Raw genomic sequence first — 23,041 nt, 5'->3', positions numbered from 1 at the left:
AAGCCGGACTCGAGCCTGGCCGTCAGCTTACCCGGCCTCTGCCCACTGCTGTCCATTTGCTGGTGGACGCTACGTAGACAAGTCCCTCAAACTCAACAAGCTGGAGGCAGGTGGGGCCTCCGTCGTCACAGAGAAAAGCAGCCCCCTCTCACGGAGGCCGCGGCCGCTTTCAAGCCTCAGCTGGGTTCTCATCTCTGCGGTGTAAGTCACGGGCTCACCCTGCGGGTCCTGATTCCTCAGGTCACGACTTCCGGCCACGGGGGCGGGGTCTGAGTCCCCACCAGTTTTCTCTGCAGCCACCGACTCCATTCCTCCCCCATCACCCCAGCGTTGCTTTATCGCACTTTTTGACTAAATCCTGTTCCCTCTGTGGTGATGGGGCGTAAGTCCACAGCCGAGCCACGTGGTCAATCAGGCTTACAATCCCTTTCTTGTTCATTCATCACTCAACATTCGGAGGCTGAGGAGCAGCAGGGAACAAGGGCGACGTCCCGGCTCTTGAGGAGACACGGGTGATCGTCGAGGAGACGGGCAACAGACAAGCCAACAGAGAACAGGGTGACAGGCAATGGAAGAAAATCCAGGCGCAGGGGACAGAGGACGAGAAGGGGAACGCTACTTCACTCGGGAGGTCTGCAGGCTTCTCTGAGGATGATCGGGCCACAGGGCTCCCTGGGGAAGGATGTTCCAGGCAGGGGAGGGCAGTGCAGAGGCCCTGAGGCCAGGAGGCCAGGGCAGAGCATGAGGACGGCGCTGGGGACAGGGAGTGACTGGGCCACAGCCGGCCGAGGGGTCAGGAAACTCTCCGATAAGAGCCAGACAGTAAATAGTCTTTTGCTCGCCACTGCTCAACGCTGCTAAGGATCTGTAAACGAGTGGGCCTGGCCTCGCGCCAATAACATTCATCTGCACAGCCAGGGGGACGGCGACCTGAGCCCTGGGCCACAGCTGGCTGACGGGCTGTCCTGCACGGCCTGCGGGCAGAGAACAGCTGACCGTCTTCCTGGTTAACTGCCTCCGTTTAACAAAACGCTCCATTTCCAAGGGTTTATCGCTGATTGGGACCAGAACGCCACCGCAGGGCTTCTCTGGGTGAGCACAGCCCACGTCTTCTGGGCCGGGTCCTCCTGCAGCCAGGCAGGGTTCCCCGCTCCTGTTCGCCCAGGGGAGAAGTGCGGCGTGGGAACAGCTTTCCCTCGGGACCCTGACTGCACCGCTCCTATCAGCTGGAGAGTAAACTGCCGGGCTGGATCCTTTCATGTCTTTTTCTTCCTCTCTTGGTCTTCTTTCATGGGTTCTCTTTCCCACATTCTTTCTTCTCTCTCCATATGTTTTTCTCTCTCACGTTTACTTTCTGTGACGGTTAGTTTTCTGTGTCGGTGATGGGCAGTGATTCAGTCAAACATTAGTCTAGGCGTCGCCATGGTTCCCGTCCACCATCCTTCGACTTGAGGTGGAGAAGCTCAGCCTCCACACTGGGGGTGGGCCTCACCTAGCCAGCAGAGGGGCCTTGGGAGCAAAACTGCGGTTTCCCTGAGGAGGAAGGGGTCCCCGCCTGCGGACGGCGGCGTCTGCTCCCCCGCTTGAGCGTCCAGCCCGCCAGCCCCTGCTACGGACTTTGGACGTGCTGGCCCCGCGATCACGCCTGCCCGTTCCCTGAAATAAACCTCCTTACATTCACACACACACACACACACACCCCTAATTCACTATAATACAGTTACATACATCATTTTAAAACATGTCCACCTAACCCTCACCCAGGACCATCCCGTGGGGAGCCGACGCCCGTCCCTGCCCTCTGCTTGCAGGTGGCAGTGAGGGGATAAAGGCTCATGTTGCATCCTGTTTTCTTGGTTGCTGTCTTAGCTGGCCCCTCGCACCGCGATTCCCCACCTGGTTCTCATCTCCCACCTGCCACCACCTGAGCTCCTGTTCTCTCTAGACTCTTCCTTTACCTCACTCTGTGGGGATGCTCTAGGGGCAGAAACAAAGGCTCGTGCTTGAGCTGCCATGTCTCTCCAGCAGGCAGGCCCGAGATGACGGTTTCTGTCTGCAGAAGCCTTTGTAACCCAGTTTTAGGCCCCAGGGGGGCTCTGGGCCTGCCCCCGGGAGCCCCCAGGAGTGAGGCCCACAGGCTGGTCTGCGTCTGTGGGCCTTGGCCTCCCCCCACCCACCCTGGAGCTCTCTGGGAGATCAAGGGCACACTTACCTGTAGAAGGACCATTTCAGCAGGAACTGCCGGGCAGCCTTCGGGAAGCTGGGGCTGCCCGCGTGCTGCTTCAGCACCTGGGTGACTACGTTGTCCAGCCAGCTGGCCCACTGGTCCAGGGAGCTCTGCTGCTGCAGGGTCAGCTTGAAGTCCTGCTCCAGACGCTGCACCACGCCCTCCTCGCACTGGCACACCCATGAGGCCTGCTCCTGTAGGGCGCGGGCAGGCGCGGGCTGGGTCAGGACGGAGGGACAGCGACATCTCCCGGGCGCGGCCCTAGGCCGGACACACACAGGCACAGACACCTGCTGCTCTCGACCTTTTCCAACTGTGAGCTTGGCACCCGCTTCGTGGGGCAGAGACGGATGGCCATCCAGAGGGAACCTGCCCGACTTCCAAGGGCCTAAATCCAGGCTCCTGCATCCTAGGCCCAGGCTGTACCACGTCTTCGCGTTGTGTTATTTCTAAGTGGCCACTCCTCTGTGTGTGTGTTTTTGTTTATTCGGTGGATAAACTCAGGGCCTACGCTAGACGTAAACACAGCAGCAGGACTCCCCTGACGGCGGCTGCACTTTCCTAAGCCCAGAGGAGAGAGCCCTGAACATGGCAGTGGGAAGGCCAATTTTTAATGAAAATGGACCAAGGTGTCGTCCCAGAGCCTGGAGGCCAGGGGGACGATCACGGAGTGGAGCCTGGGGGTCCCCGAGGACTGTGGGCGCTTCAACCCCGACCCTTTTCATGCAACAGAAGCGTGGGCCGGGCCCGGTGTGGTGCCGGTTTTGCGGTAGGCTGAGTTTGGTGGGTCTGCGCATTTTTCTAGCGGGTGGAAGCAGGGTGCGCGTGCCCCGGTCCCAGGCCGCGGGGAGGCGCGCAGGAGAGTCACCTGCACGTTGGCGAAGTCCACGCGGTTGAGGTCGCTGAGCATCTGGCTGATCTGCGCGGTGTTCTGCAGCACGGCCCGGGCCGCCTGTGCCAGGTGGTTGAGTGACGTGTAGCGCCGCAGGGTCTGCGCGAAGGCGCCAACCACGCCGACCTGGGGCCCAGGAAGATGGGAGGGTAAGCCTGTCTCTCTTCTCAGGGGCGTGGCGGTGGAGGGAGCGGGAGAGAGCTGTTCTGGCAGGGGAGAGGGACCCACCCTCCAGACAGTCTCAGAGACCCCAAAATCGAGAATCAGTGAGGGACACGGGCATCACCAACGCGTGGAGAGGCATCTACAGCAGACGCCACAGCGTAGGTGAGTTAGAATTCAGGACAGCATGGCCAGGCCCTGGCTTCTAGGATTCCTCTGGCTCTCTGGGAGGGACGGTAGAAATACCCATTCCCAGGCACCACTGGATCAGACGTTGTGGGGTGTGGCCTGGAAATCTGCAGTTTTGAACAGCTACCCAGGCGATTCCTAAGCATCCCGACGTTTTAGACTCACTGGCCTAACCAATCAATTCCAGGGTGTGGGGAGCAGGCAGACGGGATGCCCAGATCTGGCCCCGCCTGTGTGAGGCCGTAAGAATGCGCTCGAGAAGGGAACGGGATCATCTCTTTTCCGCAAGTAGGCCTGATGGCCATGTTTTACATTCTGATCTGTAGCCAAGACGCTAGCAATAAGGGTGACCACAAGGATATTAAATCCCCCTCCTATGATGAGCAGAGAAACATTCGATCTGCTCTGAATCAACCCAAAAGTATCCCAGCAAAGACATCTTCTGCCGGGCGCTCCCAGCCAGCACCTGTCCTCCACCAGCAGCAGCCCTGGGCCTTCCTGGAAGGACCACTTACCCTCAGGACACACAGGAGCAGCCCCCTTTCTCCGGGGCCCAGCGGTCCTCAAGTTCCCTGGGGGCAGAGGGACAGGAGCCCCCTCCCTTCACAGCACAGCAGGGCCCGAGGGCGCCCCAGGCTGTAGCCTCTGCCCTCCCCCCGCCCCCCAGCGTGGTCTGGAGGCCCAGACCCCAACCCCGACTGTTACCTTGGTCTGGATGACCTGCTGTGGGAAGTCGCTCATGGCGTTCGTCAACCAGCCTTCCAAGCTCTTGGCAAAATTGCGGATGGCCTGTGTCAGGGTACCTGGGGGACACAAGTATTAACTGTGAGAAAGGCAGTCTTGCCCGTCAGAATCAGCTCACGTGTAAGAGATGCACATGCCGTGGAAATGACCACCCGCCGAGAACAAGCAACACAGAGGAGAAGAGATGGTGAGAACTTAGGGCACTTAGTGACGGAGGTGCTGACTAGGAACTAGGGCCAGCCCAGCGCCGTTGATCTCTGCTCATCTACCTGTCTATGCTGGCAGTTCTCACCTGGGGTGATCCTGACCCCAGGGGACACTGGGCCATGTTTGGGGACATCATGGTTGTCACACTGGGGCGGCTCCTGGCATAGAGGGGATGGGGCCGCAGTGCCCAGGATCGCCCCCCGGAGACGGACCCACCCCGATGTCATTGGGCTGAGTGGAGGGGGGAGACCCTGATACACACACATGCATGTAAACATATTCTACCAACTTCCAAATTTATTTTGAGATGGCTTGCAATAAGAAATACATTTTTTTGAAAAAAGAAAACCACCCCTAGTGTTATAAAAGGAAATATACCCCAATCGCAAACCTTAATACACAGAGACTCTAAAAGAACACTACACTGAACAGTTTCCAGGCAGGCAAGGCCAAAGGAGAACTGCAACGGTTTTGCTGTTTCCCATTTTCTGGCAAAAAAAAGCAGCAGACCAGATCATCAAAAAGACGGAGGTTCCCCAGCGCTAACAGGCACGGATGTTTACAGGCAGTCGCGGGAAGAGCGAGGCTCAGCGCCGGGCCCCCTCGCCCTCACGGGGTCGGGACTCCCGCCCTCAGGGTCCTGGGGGCCCGAGGGACAGCCCCTATGTAGGAGGCCTGCAGGCGGGCGCCCCCTGGTGGCGGGCGTTGTCACCGCCTCCGGAGGCCACAAGGGCGGGTGGGGGCAGAGGCCCTGGGAGGGTCCCCACGGCCCGCATCAGCCCCAGACGGGTGTAGCCATCAAGGGCCACCATCTCCTTTTCTCTCCCTTCCTCAGTCAAGGCCGCTGGAATCTGGAGAAGGTCTGAAGAATCCACCCCTTCATGCTGCAGACTCACAGTGCTGGGAGGAAGCCGAGCTCAGCGTCAGATCAGCCGGGGAAGCGGGTTAGAACCCGACTCAGCCCGCCCCCCGAGGCTGTCCCGCGACCTCGGTTGGCCTCCGCTCTGGGAGCCTCCTCTGGGGAGGTCGCGGGCGGGGGTGTGGGGAGGGGCGCTTACTGGGCACGGGCCGCAGCACGTCCGGGATGAGGATCTCCACCAGCGCCTGGTACAGGATGTGGTCGCAGGTCCTCATCCACCGGAGCACGGGGTCGCACTTGCACAAAGATACCAGCTTGTCCTTGGGGAGGACGGCGCCCTCCGGCTCCTCGTCCCTGCGGCGGGCAGGGTCACGGGGGACACAGGTGAGCCGTCGGCCCGGGGCCTGCTCTCGCGGGATAAGCCGAGGGAGGCTACAGGACCACCTGGTGCAGGCAAGCTCCCTGCCCCGTGGTCACCCCTGAGATCCTCGTGCCGAACAAGGGGACATGCCACACGAGTCGCACACCAAGTCAGAGGAAAGACCACACGTGCGTGAGGGGGTCTGAGCGCTGATTCTTGGAAAGCTGGTGCATTTGTGGGTGTCAGCAGGAGACGGTCTGCAGGGCAAACGCAGGCCCCGTGAGACAAGAGGCCTGTCTGGGGGCTGACGGGCAGTACCTGGCAGGTAGAGAGGCAGGGCCGTCGCTGGAGGAGGCTTTAGAATTCCAGAAGGAAAGCCACAGCTTCTCAACGTAGTGGAACTGGAGGTTCATCACGACATCTAAAGTGGCCTAGGAATAAACACGGCTGGATAAACACACCGCTGTGCTCACACCACGTGTCTGCCATCAGAACATGCCAAGCAAGCGGCCAGGATACGGGCTGCAGCGGGGTCTTTCCAAACCCAGAGAGACCACGAGAGGGGATGGGAGTGAACGAAGGAAGATTCCATCCACTCCTTGGCCAGAGGGAGGGGGGGCCAGTCCTGTCTGCTCCCTGTCACCCGCGGGGACACCCAGTGATGCTCTGGCGCTGGCCTCGCGCAGCTGAACAAGGCACCCACTGGAGTCCCCAGGGCCTGGGCTCGGGGTTCGTGGGGCAGTCACCTCGCAGTGCCGCCGGTAGGCCAGCTGAAGGGCCTTGATGTCGTGCAGCGTGATGTTCTCCTGCAGCAGGACACTGCCCAGGTCGGGTGCCGGGAACTCCGGGAAGACGTGGGACACATCTGGGGCGGGGGGGGGGGAAACGCGGGGGCAGGTCAGCAGGGCTGGGAGGGCACACAGGAGGAGCCGGCGGGCAGGCCCACGGGCTGGGGACACCGGCCGGATGTGTTGGTGACCCCGTGACAGCTCTGGCTCCTCTCACACCGCACAACCCTTAAGCTTTGGTTTTCTCAGGTGCAGGGAGGGGACAACATCGTCAGCTCCCGGTGACGCACAAAGCACAGGGCCCGGGCCTGGCACACACCACGCACTCCATCCCCGCAGCGCTGGGGGCGCCCAGGTGGGTGACAGCGTCTCCAGAAGACCTAACAGGGGAGGGTTCAGTCGGGGCTCAAAGATACACTAAAGTACACGGAGGCCACCCATGTCTTTAGCATATCCCGTCACTCCGGGGCAGGGACGCTGCCAGCTGGGGAGGGACTCTCCCAGGGAGGGGCCCGGCTCAGCTGAAAGTACATCCAGTCTTCTTTCCGATCGGCATTTCATTTTACTTATTTTTTTTCAGTTTAGTACATTCTATATTTTAATTTTTTGGCCGAGCCACGCGGCTTGTGGGACCTTAGTTCCCCGATCAGGGATCAAACCTGTGCCTCCTGCGGTGGAAGCACCGAGTCCGAACCACTGGACCACCAGGGAATGCCCCTTATTTACTTATTTTTGTGATGGTCACTTTAATCCATTATTTTTGGATTAATAGCAATTAATTTGGGAGGAACATGCTGATTATTCTATAGTCTCAGGGATTCCACAAAGAAGGTGTATCTCGAACTTTCTACGTAATTGAAAAGGTGGTATACAAGAAAACTGTCTAAAGCATCCCTGTAGATGCTGCTGGTGCCGAAACCCAGCCCCCGCGGTGCCGAGTGGCCCCGGAGCCTTGCCAGCAGGCCCTGCGCCGGGGTGGAGGCCTCACCGATGTACTGCTGGTGGTGTTGGCTCTGGGCAGCCATGGCCTGTTCCGGTGTGCCGTGCAGGCTGCCGTGCGAGCCGCTCTCCCCAAGGCTGTCCGTCTTCTGGGCTGGCCGGTACCTGGGCAGGGAACACGTGTGCCACCGTGAGGCCCTAACAGCGCTGCCCAGAAGGGGCCCAAGGAGCGGAGGACGGAGCAGGGTTCGGTTTGGGGCGTGCGTGTAATTTTCTAAAACTTGTGGTCAAACAGAAAACACATTTACCATTAAAATGGTACTTTGAAGTGCACAGCTCGGTGGCATTAAATACATTCACATCGTCGGGCAACCATCCCCACCATCATCTCCAGAACTTTCTCATCTTCCCAAACTGAAACTCTGTCCCCATGAAACACGGACCCCCCCCTTCCCCTCCCCCAGCCCCTGACCCCCACCATCTACTGCCTGTCTCTGTGGATGTGACTCCTCTAGGGGCCTCACATAAGTGGAATCAGACAGTATTTGTCCTTTTGTGTCTGGCTTCTCTCACTGAGCATCACGTCCTCTGGGTTCATCCATGTTGTAGCAGGTGTCAGAACCTCCTTCCTTTTGAAGGCTGAGTACCACTCCACTGTATGGATGGACCACATTTGTTTATCCATTCATCTGCTGATGGACACCCGGTTGCTATTATATGTATATATTTTAACACTTCTCTCTTAGAAGACAAGTGAACTTCTTTACATAGAGTCCCAAACGTCTTGCTATTATGTGATCTCAAAGCACATTCTGAGACTTTTGTTTTGCCCTGAGCCAGAAAGCAGCGGACAGCCTGTCCAGGCAGCAAACTGAGAAACGTAACAGAGAAGGGCTTCCTGGGATGACTTGCTTGAGTCCTGAGGGATGCTGCCAGGTGGGATGGGTGGGAGGGACACAGCCTGAGCTGGGAGCACCCTCTCCTGTGGGATGTAGGGCCAGGCTCACTGGGAGGAGGGAGGACGCCGCTCAGAGGTATGTGGACCACCTGACTTTGGGGGGGTGGGTGGCTCTAAGTGCCAATGGCACAAGCCTGTGGCCCGAACCCCACAACGGAAGCTACAGAGTCCTTGTCTGTGGATGATCAGGTACAGGATGGACTCCTGGTCCCGGAGAATGTTCCAGGCTCTCTCCTGCGACCTCTAACTCCCGTGATCGGCCATGCGGTTGGGAGTCACTGGGACCCCTTAGAGCAGCTAAAATGGGGTGTCAGCCACGCAGCTCAGCTGAGGCACGAAGGTGCCACGTGGAAGGGAGTGGGGTGCATCCCTGCCCTGGAGCAGAATGGACCCCGGAGAGGGGCCGGGGACAGAGGTGGGCAGAGGGGTGACTGGAATGGGCCAAGGAGCTGGTATTCGAGTAGGACCCTGAACCGGGTGTCTCCAACTAGGGCTGCAGAGGGCCATTTCTGCCCCTTGTTTTGAAAATTAAGTTTGATGGCCACATGGCCACACCTGTTCCTTTACACCTGGTCTGTGGCGGCTTTCACGCTACACGGGCAGAGCTGAAGGGTCTCCACAGACAGTGTCTGCCTGCAAAGCTGAAGATATGTGCTCTCTGGCCCTTTACAGAAAAAGTGTGCTGACCCCTGCCTTAAAAGATGAGTAGGTCTGTGAGGCAGAGAAGAGAACATTCCAGAAAATGACCAGGCCTTTCCAGCCATCAGATCCAAAGGTCAGGAGGAAGCAGCAACTTAAGTGTATAAGCTTCTTTCTCCTGGCTTCTGGGGTTATGTTCAGCGTTCTCTCTCTTTCTTTGAAGACAGGAAAAATCAAAGATCTGTGATTCTAACTCTATGGCATTCTGGAAAAGGCAAAAACTACGGAGCCAGTAAAAAAAGATCGGCGCTCGCCGGAGGTTGGTGGGGAGGAGGGACCAACAGGAGGAACAGGGAGAGTTTTTAGGGCAGTGAAACTACTCTGTACCATCTTCTAATAGTGGATACAGGTCATTGCACCTTTGTCCAAAGCTACAGAGTGTACGACACAGAGAGTGAACCCTAATGTCGGCTATGGACTTGGGGTGACAAGGACGGGTCTATGTGGGTTCATCAACTGTAACAGAGGCACAGCACTGGAGACCGTGGTGTGGGGGGCACATGGGAAATCTCTGCACCTTCCACTCACTTCTGTTGTGACCCTGAAACTGCCCGCGTCCTGCTGGCCTCACTCCACGCCAGGTGCAAGTGAAAGGCAGGGCTCTCCCAGGACGTCGAGATGGGGGCGAATGTGAACTGGTTTTCTCCACTCCATCCATGTTTCATCCATTTCCAGGTTGTGGTCAATGGTCGAGAAACCCCTCTCCCTCCGTTCCTGCCAGTGAAACCTCTCAGTGGGCTGGCTGATCCTTAGGCCGGCCGGGCAGCTCACCCACCTGGGCTTTTGATGCACAGGCTGCTGCCGCATGGCCATGTACTGCGTGTCCTCCTGCAGCCGGTTCAGGGGCGAGTCTGGCTTCAGACGGATCCCGTAGTAATGATACTTGGAGTTGCCCCTAGGAACCAAACATCTGGGGTCAGCTCTCTTTGCAGATGTCCTGAACCACAAGACAGGGCTGTTTCCCGGCCCTTCTCCCTGGGCTCTCGGGGCCAGTGTTCCCTGGACCGTGTGGGAAACATTCATGGGCTGTCCCGTGGTCAGAGAGGTTCAGGAAATTCTGTAACGACTTCCCCCTCTGGGAGACTCCCCTCTTGTATTTTAGTATGATAAAGGCTCTGAGAAGTCCTGCAGTGAAAAAGCCAGTTCAACTCTGTTTAACCCAGCATGGTCTAATAATAATAAGAATAGCAATAATACTACTACTACTTATTATTATAATAAATAATAATAATAATTACTATTATTAACTCTCCCCCCTTCCAATCATCTAATAACACGTTTTAGAAATGGTACAGTTTGGGAAACACTACCTTATTTTATTATGGGAGAAATGATGCTCAAAGGGTTTTAAATAATTTCTTTAAGGAAACAGGTCAGAAGGGGCTCCTCAGGAGGGAAGGACAGACACACGGCCTTGCAAACACCCCCAGCTCACGGGCTGCCATTTTCCCTGAGCTGGCAACACGGACAAGCCGGGGAGCCTGGGTCCTTCCCAGGTGAGGTGCGAGCTGAACTGGTGCTCGGAGGGGGAAAGCGGGGAGGATGAGCCCCAATTCTGAGGCCAGCATCTGGGACCCTCTGAAGGTGGAGGTCCCAGGAGCCATCTGGAAAGGCCCCAGGGCAGCGGTGGCCGTGTCCCCAGAGGCCAGGGGCTCCTCCTCCCTGCCCCCCTCTGGCTGCCCATGTTTCGTAAGGATGTCCTCCGTCAGGGATCCCAAGGTGGCAGAGAACTCTCCTGGCCCCGTCCTTTAAGACACCCAGCACGCCCGCTTCTGGGAGGGGGTGAGTGAACCCCGAGACCCACGTGTGTGCGCCTTCACCCAGGGCACATGGCAAACCCGGCCAGCCATAGGTCGAAGCCATGCAAGATGATCTCAGGTGTGGGCCAAGCCCCCTGCTTTGAACAGAGCGCGGCCGTCTTTTTCTAGTGGGAGGAGCCAAATGCTACTGCCGGGGTTGGGGGTGGAGGGAGCAAGATTCCCACCCGTGATGGTCCCTGGCTGCTGTCTGCCAAGAGCAGCCCACAATGGATCGGTCCAGGCACAGCAAAAAGCATCAAGACGTGGTAAATCCAACTCGACTAGACAATCCAGAGGCTGCTATTTAAAAAGCCTGCTATGGCCAGGACATGGAAGCAACCTAAGTGTCCACTGACAGATGAATGGATAAAGAAGATGTGGCACATATATACAATGGAATATTACTCAGCCATAAAAAGAAACGAAATTGAGTTATTTGTAGTGAGGTGGATGGACCTAGAGTCTGTCATACAGAGAGAAGTAAGTCAGAAAGGGAAAAACAAATACCGTACGCTAACACATATATATGGAATCTAAAAAAAAAAAAAAAAAAAGGTCATGAAGAACCTAGGGGCAGGACAGGAATAAAGACGCAGACCTACTAGAGAATGGACTTGAGGACACGGGGAGGGGGAAGGGTAAGCTGGGACAAAGTGAGAGAGTGGCATGAACATATATATACTACCAAATGTAAAATAGCTAGCTAGTGGGAAGCAGCCGCATAGCACAGGGAGATCAGCTCGGTGCTTTGTGACCACCTAGAGGGGTGGGATAGGGAGGGTGGGAGGGAGGGAGACGTAAGAGGGAAGAGATATGGGGATATATGTATAGCTGATTCACTTTGTTATACAGCAGAAACTAACCACACCATTGTAAAGCAATTATGCTCCAATAAAGATGTTAAACAATAAATAAATAAATAAAATAAAAAGCCTGCTATGGGAAATTTCAAAAGAAGGGAGAGAGCAGAGGTGAAGCCCGTGTCCCGTCACCAGGAGAGAAGCGATCACGGCCCACGGGTGCACAAGCCGGGCCCAGGCTACCGCCAATTCAGGGCAACTCCAGGTGCACCCGGAGCCGCAGACGTCAGGACGTGGCAGGAGGAGGGAGCCTCACGTTCTCCCGAAGCTCGAAGCTCGATGTCTGTATGAGGGAAGAGGAGGGTGGGGGGCGGGTGCACGGGCTGCCAGACACTCCCACCGACCCACCTGGTGCCCAGCCGCCGCGTCCTCAGGCCCATGAACACGGAGCGGATCAGCTTCCCAAAGGAGGCCGCGTTCACGGGGTCCAGCTTGTACTCCTGGCAGTGGCGAAGGTAGTGGTTGTAGAGCGAACTTCTGGGGAGACTCACGCCTTCCGCGGTTTCGTAATTATCCAAGAGCCACTGGAGCTGGATGGACAAGACAGGCCGGACGCTGACGCGGACGCACCGACAGCATCACACGCCTTCCCTCCTCCGACTCGACGGGGAAACTCACCTCTACTGTCACCGATTCAGGTTCAATGTGGGGCACGTTCATTACTTAATAGCTTCTTTTCACTTTCTTGTTTATTCCTTTGATTTCTAGCCAAGCTTTCAGGTTCCTTGACTTAATTTATAAAAACCTGCCCGTGATGGAGACTGAAACCCCCACAGGCCTCGCACACCACATGCTTCCTAAACCTACGGGGATGGAGCTGATCTGAGCAGGCGGGAAAGGAAGATGAAGGAAAACCCCACGGCCCATCAGCACGGCGCCCCGCCTTAACGTAATACCACCGCAGTCCCTGTACTCAGGACCCAGAGGAACACAAACGGGAAACTGAATGAAAGACTGAAAGGCTCGTGTGCCAGGTTTTGTGCTCAGGCCAACGGCAGGGAAAAGGATCCAAGGCCGCAATCGCGGCCCCCAGAAGTCAGCACTGACTCAGAACCGTCTACACAGAGAGCTCAGTTCCCACACCGAGGGAGGCTGCCCCCCCCCGCCCCCTTTGCACCCACTGCAGAGCGCCCCAAAGGCTGCGGTTTGATTCTGGCTTCGAGACTGTTCCCCAACGGAGGGAGGTCTGGATCTAGAAGAGTGAGCGCGGGAACGAGGCCAGAGGCAGGATCCCACATCAGGATCGGGATGCGGCTCCCTGCTGCGGGGCCCCTGTCCTCTGTGTTCCCACACCCTCCGTCCTTCTCCCTGGGAGATCGCCGCCCCACCCCCCTACCCCCGGCCCCCTCTGGTGCTCGGCCCTGCAAGCCAGGTCGCGGCCCCGCCCAGACTTAGCCCACAGGCTGCGAAGTCTGCTCGCATCGCCCTTTTAGACACGTTGCGTTACAGAAAGGTTTTAACATGCACAGAGGTAGAGAGGACAGACACATGAAGTCCTGCTTCAACAATCATCACCTCAGGGCCAATTTTACTTCCTCTAAGCCCACACACTGCCTCTGCCACTTTATTTTATTTTAAACTCATTTTTATTGGAGTAGAGTTGCTTTACAATGTTTTTGTTTGTTTTGGGCCACGCCTCGCAGCATACAGAACTTCCCCCACCAGGGATCAAACCCGTGTCTCCTGCAGCGGCAGCGCGGAGCCTTAACCACTGGACCGCCAGGGAGGCCCCCTCCTGCCATTTTAAAGTGAACCTGACGTGCCTTCGTTTCCTCCCTGGGGCCTCCCCGCTCTAACGTGGACCTGAGTGAGAGGCGGGTGGTGGGGTCAGCTGGTGGCAGGGATGCTAGAATAAGGAGAGTTTCAGAGGCAGGGGGTGGGCCTGGGCTGGATGTGCAGGATGAAGGTGGGGAAAAGGTCAAAGGTCCAGGTGAAGGGGCCCTGGGGGACTGACAGAGCAGAGGGTCCTATAACACAGCGCCCTCCCCAACCTTTTTGGCACCAGGGACCGGTTTCGGAAGACAATTCTTCCATAGACGGTGGGGGGAGGGGGGGAGGGTTCAGGCAGTAACGCGAGCGATGGGGAGCGATGGGCAGCAGCAGATGAAGCTTCCCTCGCTCCCCTGCCGCTCACTTCCTGCTGTGCGGCCCGGTGCTTTACAGGCCGTGGACCGGTGACCCCTGCTCTAACACAAAGACAGACCTCTGGCATCGAGAAGGGCTGGGGTAACGGGTTCTGCTTTTGGAAGGAGGGGGAGGAGTGCTGGGCTGGCATTCAGGGTGGAGGTCGGGACCAGATGTGTTAATTTGACACCAAGGAGCCGAGAGCGAGAGCAGAGCGGGAGCGGGTCTGTGCGGGTGGGGCTGGGGAGGAGGAGGAGTACGTGAGGCCTGGGGTTAGGCACTGACCTGGGGAGAGCCGGGAGCGGGCCCTCCCCAGCCACCCTGCACATGAGGTCTCTGCCACACCACCTCCCCACTGAGAGACCAGCCCAGCTGCCGATCCGAGTAGCAGGTTTGAACCAGGGGCCGCCGGCCCTCCTGTCACCACGAAGCCTGCCTCCTGCAGCCCTGGGTGCACGGGAACAGCTGTCCACTCATCTGTCCGTGTGCTGTGGGATGTCGTGTGCTGGCTGTGCCCGTGACCCCGCAGGGGGATCCCACCCCCACCAGTGGGTGAAGGGGGGGCAGTTACCACGGGGACGCGGGGAGGAGCGGGCAGCAGCCAGGGGCTGAGGGAAACAGGAAAGGGTTCTTCAGTTCCCCCTTTGGGAAAGAGCATCACGGTTTCTACTTTCCATCAAGTCACCTAGATATATAATTTTCAAACTTTCCTTAAATGTGCTTTTTCTACACAAAGGTGGCAGAGCACCTCCCCTTCTCTCTCCAAGGCTTTGCTCCGGCCCAGGGCTCCCACCCTTAGGGGCCATCTCCTCGGCGCCCCTTGTTCTGACCCCTCCGTCTTTGATGCTATGAACAAACTCTGAACTTAAGTGGTTTAATCACTGCGCACGGCCTGCCCCAGGAGGCACCCTCCTCCCCACCCCTGAGGCCCCCCTGCACACACCCCACCCCCCGCTGCCTTGACTCTGGGGCTAAGGGACTGCCACCATCGGGAAGCTGGGAAGGAGGGCATGGGTGGCACAGTGGAGCTGCTCCTTTCTTGCGGGTACGCCCCCGGCCTGCTTTGCGCTCACAGCGGGGGGTGCCTGTCCCACCAGCTACGAGCCTTCCCACAGCAGCCTCACCAGACACAGGGGAGAACTGGGTTCTGTCTGTTGCCCAGTTGTCTATTTTCAATTGGCTCAGGATCCAGGATCCAGGTGAGGAAGGGCTGGTATTTGCTGGCCCCTGAGCCCCAAGGTTTTCCAGAGCACTGCTCGCCGACACAAGCATTCATTTTCTATCGCTTGCCTCCCTGCTGAAACGGGAGCTCCAGGAAGCAGAGACAGAACCGGGTCTGCCCACATTCGCACCCTGTGAAGATGCCTCAAGAAAGGCTGATGGAGAGGAGGAGGGGTCCCGCAGAGCGGAGGGGACCCCAGCATGAGGAGAGCCGAGAGCCTCTGGATGTGGAAGCAGGAGGCTCTTCCTCTCTCTGCCACCCTGGCTGGGGAGCATAGGCTGCTTCTAGGGGAGTCCTCTGTGGGAGGGAGAAACTGGGACCAGGGGCCCAAATGCCTCAGGGTCTGAGCGCCCGGGCGAGCCCTCAGGAGGATCCTCAGGCCGCGAGGTGGAGGCCTGGAAGGGGCCCCGGACCAGGTCCTGAGAGATGGAGGCTGAGACCCCGCCCAGCGCCTGACACGACTGGCCCAGCGTGAAAAGGAAGGTTCGGGAAAGACGATTGCTTCTGCTCCTCACCACCTCGGCCAAATCCCAAGAATCACACGAAAAGCAGACTTCTTTGCTGGGTGGCTACATGGACACTGACACCAAGGAGGTGTGGTTAACTCCCTCCCGAGTAGAGCTAAGTACAGAGAGAACAGGTGCCGCCAGCAGCCTCCGAAGCGATAACGGGTTCACTTCCACCCTCTCCGGCGACGAGAGGTGACCCGGAAGGGAGGCTGACGTGCGCTGGAGGGTGGTCTACGGGCTCCGTGAAGGCAGAGCCTCCCCTGTAGGCTGAGCGAGCGCCGGCGGGGTTTGCGCACCGCACTCCCGGACGCCGCTACCTGGTGTCGTCCCGACCGGCTGACCATCGTACGTCAGTGACACTAGGTGAACGGGAGGCCCATCTCCCCACCACACAGCCCTGCCTCGCCCACGGCAGACTGACCGGGTGTCATGGTAGGGAGGCTGTGGCCATGGTGGGTGGGGTGGGAGAAGTGGTCTGATTCCGGATGCTTCTGAAGGTCAAGAAGCATCGGATGAGCCAGGAAGGTGGCGGGAGGTGCAGGGTCTGTTGTGGGGCGGGGGCAGGGGGCGGTCAGGGCCCGGCCCCGGACACAGGTGTGCAGCTGCTCCTCCAGGCGGGCAGGCGCCCTTGGAGACTCAAGGGTGGAGCTGACGGGACAGGCCCGGCCTCGACCCACTTTCCAGCCCACTGGGAAAGAGCCTTTCCCTCCAGGAGACCAGGCGGGGTCGTCGAGGTGGTGAGGGGGCCGGGGAGACTCCAGAGAACAGCAGTCCAACCGCGACCACTGCCGGAGGCCTTCGCCGCAATAATCTGGAGCAACTTGTAGGCAGAGCACCCAGCCCATGAAGCTGCCACAGCCCATGCCCACCCCAGACTGCAGGGCACGGCTCTGTCACTACACCACCACCTGAAGGCTAAATCACCTTTGGCAATTTATGTTTCTTGATTTAAAAAAAAAAAAAGTCATATAATCTGAATATGATCCACCTAAAAGCAGGTCCTCCTCCCAGGGGCTGGAAATAGTAGTTTATGTACAGTAAGCAGCGGCCACCTCTGCAGGAACCCACGATGGGGGTCCCTGAGTCAGCAGGGTTTGGGGGCCTCTCCCGATAGACCCGGGGGACAGCAGAGGGGCAGGCCTGGCTGGTGTGGCTGCACCCAGAGGCCACAGGGACACCCTGGTGAGGGACGGCATCTCCGTTCCCAGCTCAACTTTCTATGCCTCCTTCCTCCAAAACAGTTATCCCTCGTTTCCTGCCACCAAATCATGCATTCCCCTGTTTTAAAGATGGCTCGAGGCCCACCTCCTCCCTCAGGGGCTCCCACACCAGGCTGAAAGGTCCCTTCAACCCTCAGACCCCCTGGTCCGAGTCCTGAGGGCAGCCTGGGGAGCTGGGGTGACCCTGATGTCAGGCTGGGTCTGGAAGGCACAGCCCAGCCTTCCTGGGCTCTGGGCATCTCGCCACCCGGCACCAGACTCTTCTGTCTGGGAGCGGGGACCGCAGCCGGTGGTGCCCAGGGACAACTGTCTCAAGTGAGTGCGGCCAACTAGGACGACGAAGGGCTCTGCAGGACACGTGGCCGTCTGTCGCCGGGACACACCCTAGCTCTCTCCCCGCCCTCCCTGCCCAGACAGCTCCTGGCAGGTTGACTGCAGCGCGTGGGGTCGACTCTTTACAGAGGTCTCCTTTCTATCCTCTTTGAGTCGCCAAGCCTCATATCCTACTTCTCATGGCTCCCAATGGAAGAAAACGATTCAACAACAAATCGCCAGAAAGAAAACGGACACAGGGAGGTTCTTCCTGCTCGGAAACTAAACTCAGGAATGGAAACTGGTTTTGGAGAAGCAACCAAGGCAAGCCAGCCTTCCAGAGGAAAAGTGTTAGAAAGCCAGAGGCATCCCTGCAGCCAGAGACTGAGGCTCATGCGTTTCGCATAGACATTTTAAACTTCCCACGGATACGCCGCCAGCCTGGGGTCCGCACCCATCCTGCCTTCCTCATGGCTCTCTGGGGCTGCCCTAGCGCCAGGCCTCACAGGCTGTGCCGTGGCCACGTTGTCTGCTCGAGATCTGAAGAACTCTGGTCCCCGAGCAGAGAATGCCATCTTGCGGACTTCCTACACGTTCCGCTCTAAGGCTGCAGCTTCCCTTCTCCAGACCTGCCCACCAGGTGGCATCGTCCGGCAGTGATGGACAACAGGGTGGCCATGACCCACCTAGCCTGGGGCCTGATGGACTTTTGTTTTTCCTTCGAGACAGCCGGGGTGAGGCTGCTCTTCCTCCAGTGACCAGCCCTCTGAGGCTCAGCCAATGGGCTGGAGGTGCTGGCCACGCCTGTGCCCCCCGACAAACCCAGAAGCTCCTGGATCTTTCCCTAGTGGGGTTTCTGGCCCCGCACCCCGAATCACTCACTTTGAATGTCGGCCAGCATGAAAGTCTTGCTGGGGTCACAGCTGGGATCGGGTTCAACTAAAGGGGACTTCTTTTCTTTAATGTTTTAATTCTCAAAAGGATGCCAATCCCAACCCAAGTGCTTGAGAAAAGCTGCCAGAAGTGCGCTCTGAACTCCTGCGGCCTGTCCTACCTCCAAAACACCGAACAAAGTTCCAGTTATGTTAAAGCCGAATTGAGGGCGTTTGGAGAAGTAACGGGAAAAGGGAGGAGTGTGGGGAGACAGGAGCTTTCCCTCCTCAACTGTCCCCAGAAGCCGAGTCCCTGCACTGTCATCTCTTCCAGCCCCGTCCTGCCACTCAAAGCCACCCAGAGGCAAAGACTTTTGTGCCCTCCTGGCCTTGGGGCCTACGATCATGTGGTGTCCCCATCAGAGAAAGGTCTTATGCAGCTAAAATCAATAGGAATTAGTTGCTTTGCCCTTTTCTCAAATTACCAATTTTTTTTTTTTTCCAAAGAGCTGATCACAGGAGAATTAGCTAAGAACATTTATGGCATCCCCATTCCGGTGTCATTTTTTGGTTGTGGCTTGTTTGAGTACGAATTTATTTACAATGCTTATCCTCTGCCAGGCATGGTGGGTAGGACGTTACATACACTAAGCAGTTTAATCCCTGTTCCCCCCAAGGAGGGGCGCGCTGTCACCCCGCTTTCACAAAGGAAGAGCCTGCCTTAATTTCCCTTCGCTGTGGAAGGACATTTTTGCTGAGTGTAGAAGTCTAGGTTGGTTCCCCCCTCTGCACCTTTTCGGCACTTTAAAGGTGTCAACTCACTGCTTTTTTTTTTTCGGCCGTACCGCGCGGCTTGCAGGATCTCAGTTCCCTGAACCAGGGACTGAACCAGGGTCATGGCAGTGAAAGCCTGGAATCCTAACCGTTAGGCCACCAGGGAACTCCCTGTTTGTTTTTAAAATGCCTATGAAGGTGACAAGCAGAGCAGGGCAGACCAGCAGGTTGACACACACTTACATGACTGTTGAGTAAACCGCTTTTGTGTGATGTGATCCCTTCGCTTTTTTGGAGGTTTTCAATCGCCATTTCAAGCTAAAGAAAATGTGCGCAGAAACAAAACAAAACAAAATGGAAAAAAAAAAAAAAACGAAATCAGATGGTTAGCATCAGCCAAGATTTGTTTGTATTAATATCCAAATAAAGATCCGAGTGCCTACAAAACAGAAAGCAGGCTGGACGCAGGCGGGGGGGAATGGGTTAGGTTGGGGGCTGAAGCCTCAGCAGGAGCGTTGCTTCATCACTTGCAGAGGAGCCCAGGAGCCCCTCAGACACCAGCAGCAGATGGGGTCCTACTGTCTACACTGGCAGCTGAGTTTTAACACGTCTGCATGTGCACGTGCACAACGGGAATACTTAGTCACTGCCTAAGTTCAAGTGTAAGCAAAGCCAGCATGATAACCACCTGCTGCTCCCCAAATCCATCATCTGCACCGGGAGAATCAGAGGACCACAGACCCGGGGACAGTTGATGGCACTGGTTTCCCGGCCAGCCTGCCCTGTCGCAAAGCCCAGGGTCTCCCAGCTGGAGGGCTTTGGGAAAATACCGGTAGGCCACGACCCCAGCCCTGCATTGGGAGGCGCAGGACCCTGGGGCCATGGAGATGAGACAGCTCACAGAGGGGTCCTCCTGGGGGAGGGCCTCTGAGATGGGTCCTCAGACCTCGCGGAGGCGAGGGCTGAGGGGCCATGGCAGGTCTATGCAAAGGAAGAGACACCCGGCCAAGTGTGGCAACCACCACATCTGAGCCCGACTTGTACATGAAAAATGCAAACATAAGCTCTGCTGGAGGCAATGACCCTTAAACACCCAGGGGAGGCAAAGACCACAGAGACGATTCTGTAAAAAGCGGGCCCAACACATTCAGAAAGTGCAGCTGGACTGCTTCCCCAGAGCTGAGTTCAGGGACGAGGGGTTTCTGCTTCGCCCCCCACCTCTTCTGACCACTGTTGAGAACATCTACTCTTGCCACTGCTATTCAACACTGTACTGGAAATTGTAGCCAGGGTCATTAGGCCACCGAAGAAAATAAAAGGCATCCACACAGGAAAGGAAGAAGCAAAACTACCTCTATTTGCAGATAGCATGATCTTAAATATGGAAAATCCCGAAGGATCTCCCCAAAAACTATCAGCACCAGGGTTGCAAGATACAAGATCAATATACAAAAGTCAATTATATTTCTAAACAATGAACGATATGAAAATGAAATGGAGAAAACAATCCCATTTACAACAGTATCAGAGAGAATAAAATACCTAGGAATAAATTTAACCAAGGAGGTGAAATACTTGTACACTGAAAGAACTATGAAACACTGTTGAGAGAAATTAAAGACGACCCAAACAAACAGAAAGACGTCCTATGTTCATGGATTGGAAGACTTACTATTAAGATGGTAATACTGTCCTAATTGATCTGTAGACTCAATGCAGTCTCTATCAAAATTCTCTACAAAGCTTCCAGCTGCCTTTTCAAATGGACAAGTTGATCTTAAAATTCATGTGGCATTGCAAGGGACCCCAAATAACCAAAACAATCTCGAAAAAGAAGTACCAGGTCGAAGACTCACAAGTTCCCATTTCAAAACTGATTACAAAGTTACAGTAACCATAACAGTGCAGTACTGGGATAGGATAGACATATAGATCAATGGGATAGAATTGAGAGTCCAGAAATAAACCCATACATCTAGGGTCAATTGATTTTCAACAAGGGTGTTTAGACCCTTAGTTAATGGAGAAAGAATACACCCTTCAACAAACGGTGCTGGGATAAATAGATAGTCACGTGCAAAAGAATGAAGCAGGACCCTTACCTCACAGCATATACAAAAATCCACTCCAAAGGGATCAAAGAACTACATGTAAGAGCTAAAACTATAAAACTCTTAGAGGAAAACATGAGGAGGTAATCACATAAAATAAGGTTATCTCCATGACCTTGGATTTGGGAATAGAATCTTAGATATGACACCAAAAGCACAAACAAAAAATAAAAGATAAAAACTTTTAAAAAAGATAAATTGGACTTCATCAAAATTAAAAACTTCTGTACGTCAAAGGACACTATCAAGAGAGTGAAGAGACAACCCACGGAATGGGAGAACATATTTGCAAATCATGTATCTAATAAGGGTCTTATATCCAGAATATTATAAAGAACTATGGAGACTCAATAACAAAATGAGAAAATGACACGATTAAAAAATGGGCAATGAACACAACATTGTTAATCAGCTATGCTCCAATATAAAATAAAAAGTTTAAAAAAATGGGCAAAGGCCTGGAATAGGCATGTCTCCAATAAGCACATAAAAAGATGCTCAACATCATTAGTCATTAGGGAAATACAAACTAAAACCACAGTGAGATATCACTTCACACCCACTAGGATGGCTATTAAGAGAAAAAAGAAAAGTAACACGTGTCAGTGAGGATGTGGAGGAACTCGAACCCTCCTCAGTTGCTGGTGGGACTGCAAAATGGTTCAGCTACCGTGGTAAACAGCTGTTAAAATATAAACTCAGTTAAACCACATGACCCAGCAATTTCACTCTACCCAAGATAATTGAAAACAGGTGTTCAAACAAAAACTTGCTCATAGCAGCCTGATTCATAACAGCAAAAAAAGCAGAAAAACACAAATGTCAGTCACCGATGAATGGATAGTCAAGATATGGTCCATACATACAATTGAATATTATTCATCCCTAAAAAGGAATGAAGTTTTGACATATGTTACAATGTGGATGAGCGTTTAGAACATGATGCTCAGTGAGAGAAGCCAATCACAAAAGGCCACGTGTTGAGTGATTCCATTTGTATGAAACGTCCAAAACAGGCAAATCCAGGGACAGAAAGCAGATTAGTTGCCCTGGGGCTGAAGGAGGAGGGAATGGGGGTGACTACTAACTGGTACAGGGTTCCTTTGGGGGTGGTGAGAATGTTCTGGAACTCGACAGGGTAATGGTTACAGAACATTGTGAATGTACCAAATGCCACTGAATTACATGATTAAAACGGTGCATTTTATGTTATGTGAATTTTACCTGAATAAAAACTATACAACTAATTAAAAAAAACTTCAGTCTTTCCTGCAATTTGAATGGATCTTTCACCCACATGCATGGTTTTGTAACAACATGCACTGGTCGCTTGGAAAATACTGGTTCACTGAGTTTGCAGATCTTCCCAATGTTTATACATTTCATCACACGGTATTGAAAAAAGTCACATTGGTTAATATCGCTACCAACAACATCAGCAAGATACCAGTTTTCCAAAATTCTATTTTTTTGTTTTTTTTTGGTGTGAGAACATATTGACAATAAAACCTGTCGTGTTTTCCTCGATATGTCAAGCTCACAACCGTTCAGTTTTGAGAAAACGTGTACCAAATCTTCGAGTCTGAATAATCATAATCTGTCTGTCATCCTTTCAAGGAAAAATAGCGTTTCATGAAAAAAGTAGTTCGTTCTGCTCACAAGCCATTTGCCCATGAGCTTTTCCTCAAGACTGTCATCGTACTTTGGGAAGAAGCAGAAGCACTTTTCATCACACAGAATATTAAAGTGTTCTCGAGGATTGAGATTTAATAAAATTAATAATTTTTACTGCTTCATCAGGGAATTCTTGAGTGAAACTAGCATTTGGTATTTCTCCCCCCCCCCCTTTTTTTTACTGTGCGTGCATGATGGTGAGGATTATAGTGACTTCTAGAGACTCTGATGTGTCTGCTCTGATTTGTGCGCAGCTGTGTCAGCCGTGCTGGTTTTGCATCGTCGGGGCAAATGTCAACACAGGGAAAACAGCAACTAATGGGTTAGTATTATTATGAAAACAGTTTTGATCTCGTGGAGCTCCTGAGAGGGTCCTGGGGACACCCAGAAGTTTGCCAGACATGTGTTAAGACTGCTGAAAATCGTGCAGTTCGGAGTATTACAGGAAAGAATACAAATGAACTTTTGCTTTGTAAGACCATCCTCAAAACCCCATAGCTATTAAATAGGGTCAGAACAAGCCCACTGATACCTTAAAT

General features: G+C 54.8%; 1 protein-coding gene across 4 annotated transcripts in view; it reads right to left on the bottom strand.

Moving 5' to 3' along the window:
* The window catches only part of RFX2 (regulatory factor X2), a 96,412-nt gene that overhangs the window by 5,670 nt on the left and 67,701 nt on the right, over positions 1–23,041 (bottom strand). For 3 of the 4 annotated variants that reach the window (XM_061190641.1, XM_061190642.1, XM_061190643.1), the window contains 10 exons: positions 18,961–19,035; positions 12,033–12,214; positions 9,801–9,920; positions 7,418–7,533; positions 6,388–6,506; positions 5,960–6,072; positions 5,480–5,634; positions 4,176–4,273; positions 3,096–3,245; positions 2,213–2,421 (listed from right to left, as the gene is read on the bottom strand). In XM_061190641.1, the coding sequence (XP_061046624.1) occupies positions 2,213–2,421; positions 3,096–3,245; positions 4,176–4,273; positions 5,480–5,634; positions 5,960–6,072; positions 6,388–6,506; positions 7,418–7,533; positions 9,801–9,920; positions 12,033–12,214; positions 18,961–19,035 (1,337 nt within the window). The remainder of the gene's footprint in view (positions 1–2,212; positions 2,422–3,095; positions 3,246–4,175; positions 4,274–5,479; positions 5,635–5,959; positions 6,073–6,387; positions 6,507–7,417; positions 7,534–9,800; positions 9,921–12,032; positions 12,215–18,960; positions 19,036–23,041) is intronic. The other variant, XM_061190644.1, reaches the window with a different exon arrangement.

The sequence above is a fragment of the Eubalaena glacialis genome, chromosome 4, assembly GCF_028564815.1.
Source record: "Eubalaena glacialis isolate mEubGla1 chromosome 4, mEubGla1.1.hap2.+ XY, whole genome shotgun sequence".
Taxonomy (NCBI): Eukaryota; Metazoa; Chordata; class Mammalia; order Artiodactyla; family Balaenidae; genus Eubalaena; species Eubalaena glacialis.
The sequence above is the reverse complement of the archived record's forward strand: the minus strand, read 5'-3'. Positions and strand labels throughout refer to the sequence as shown.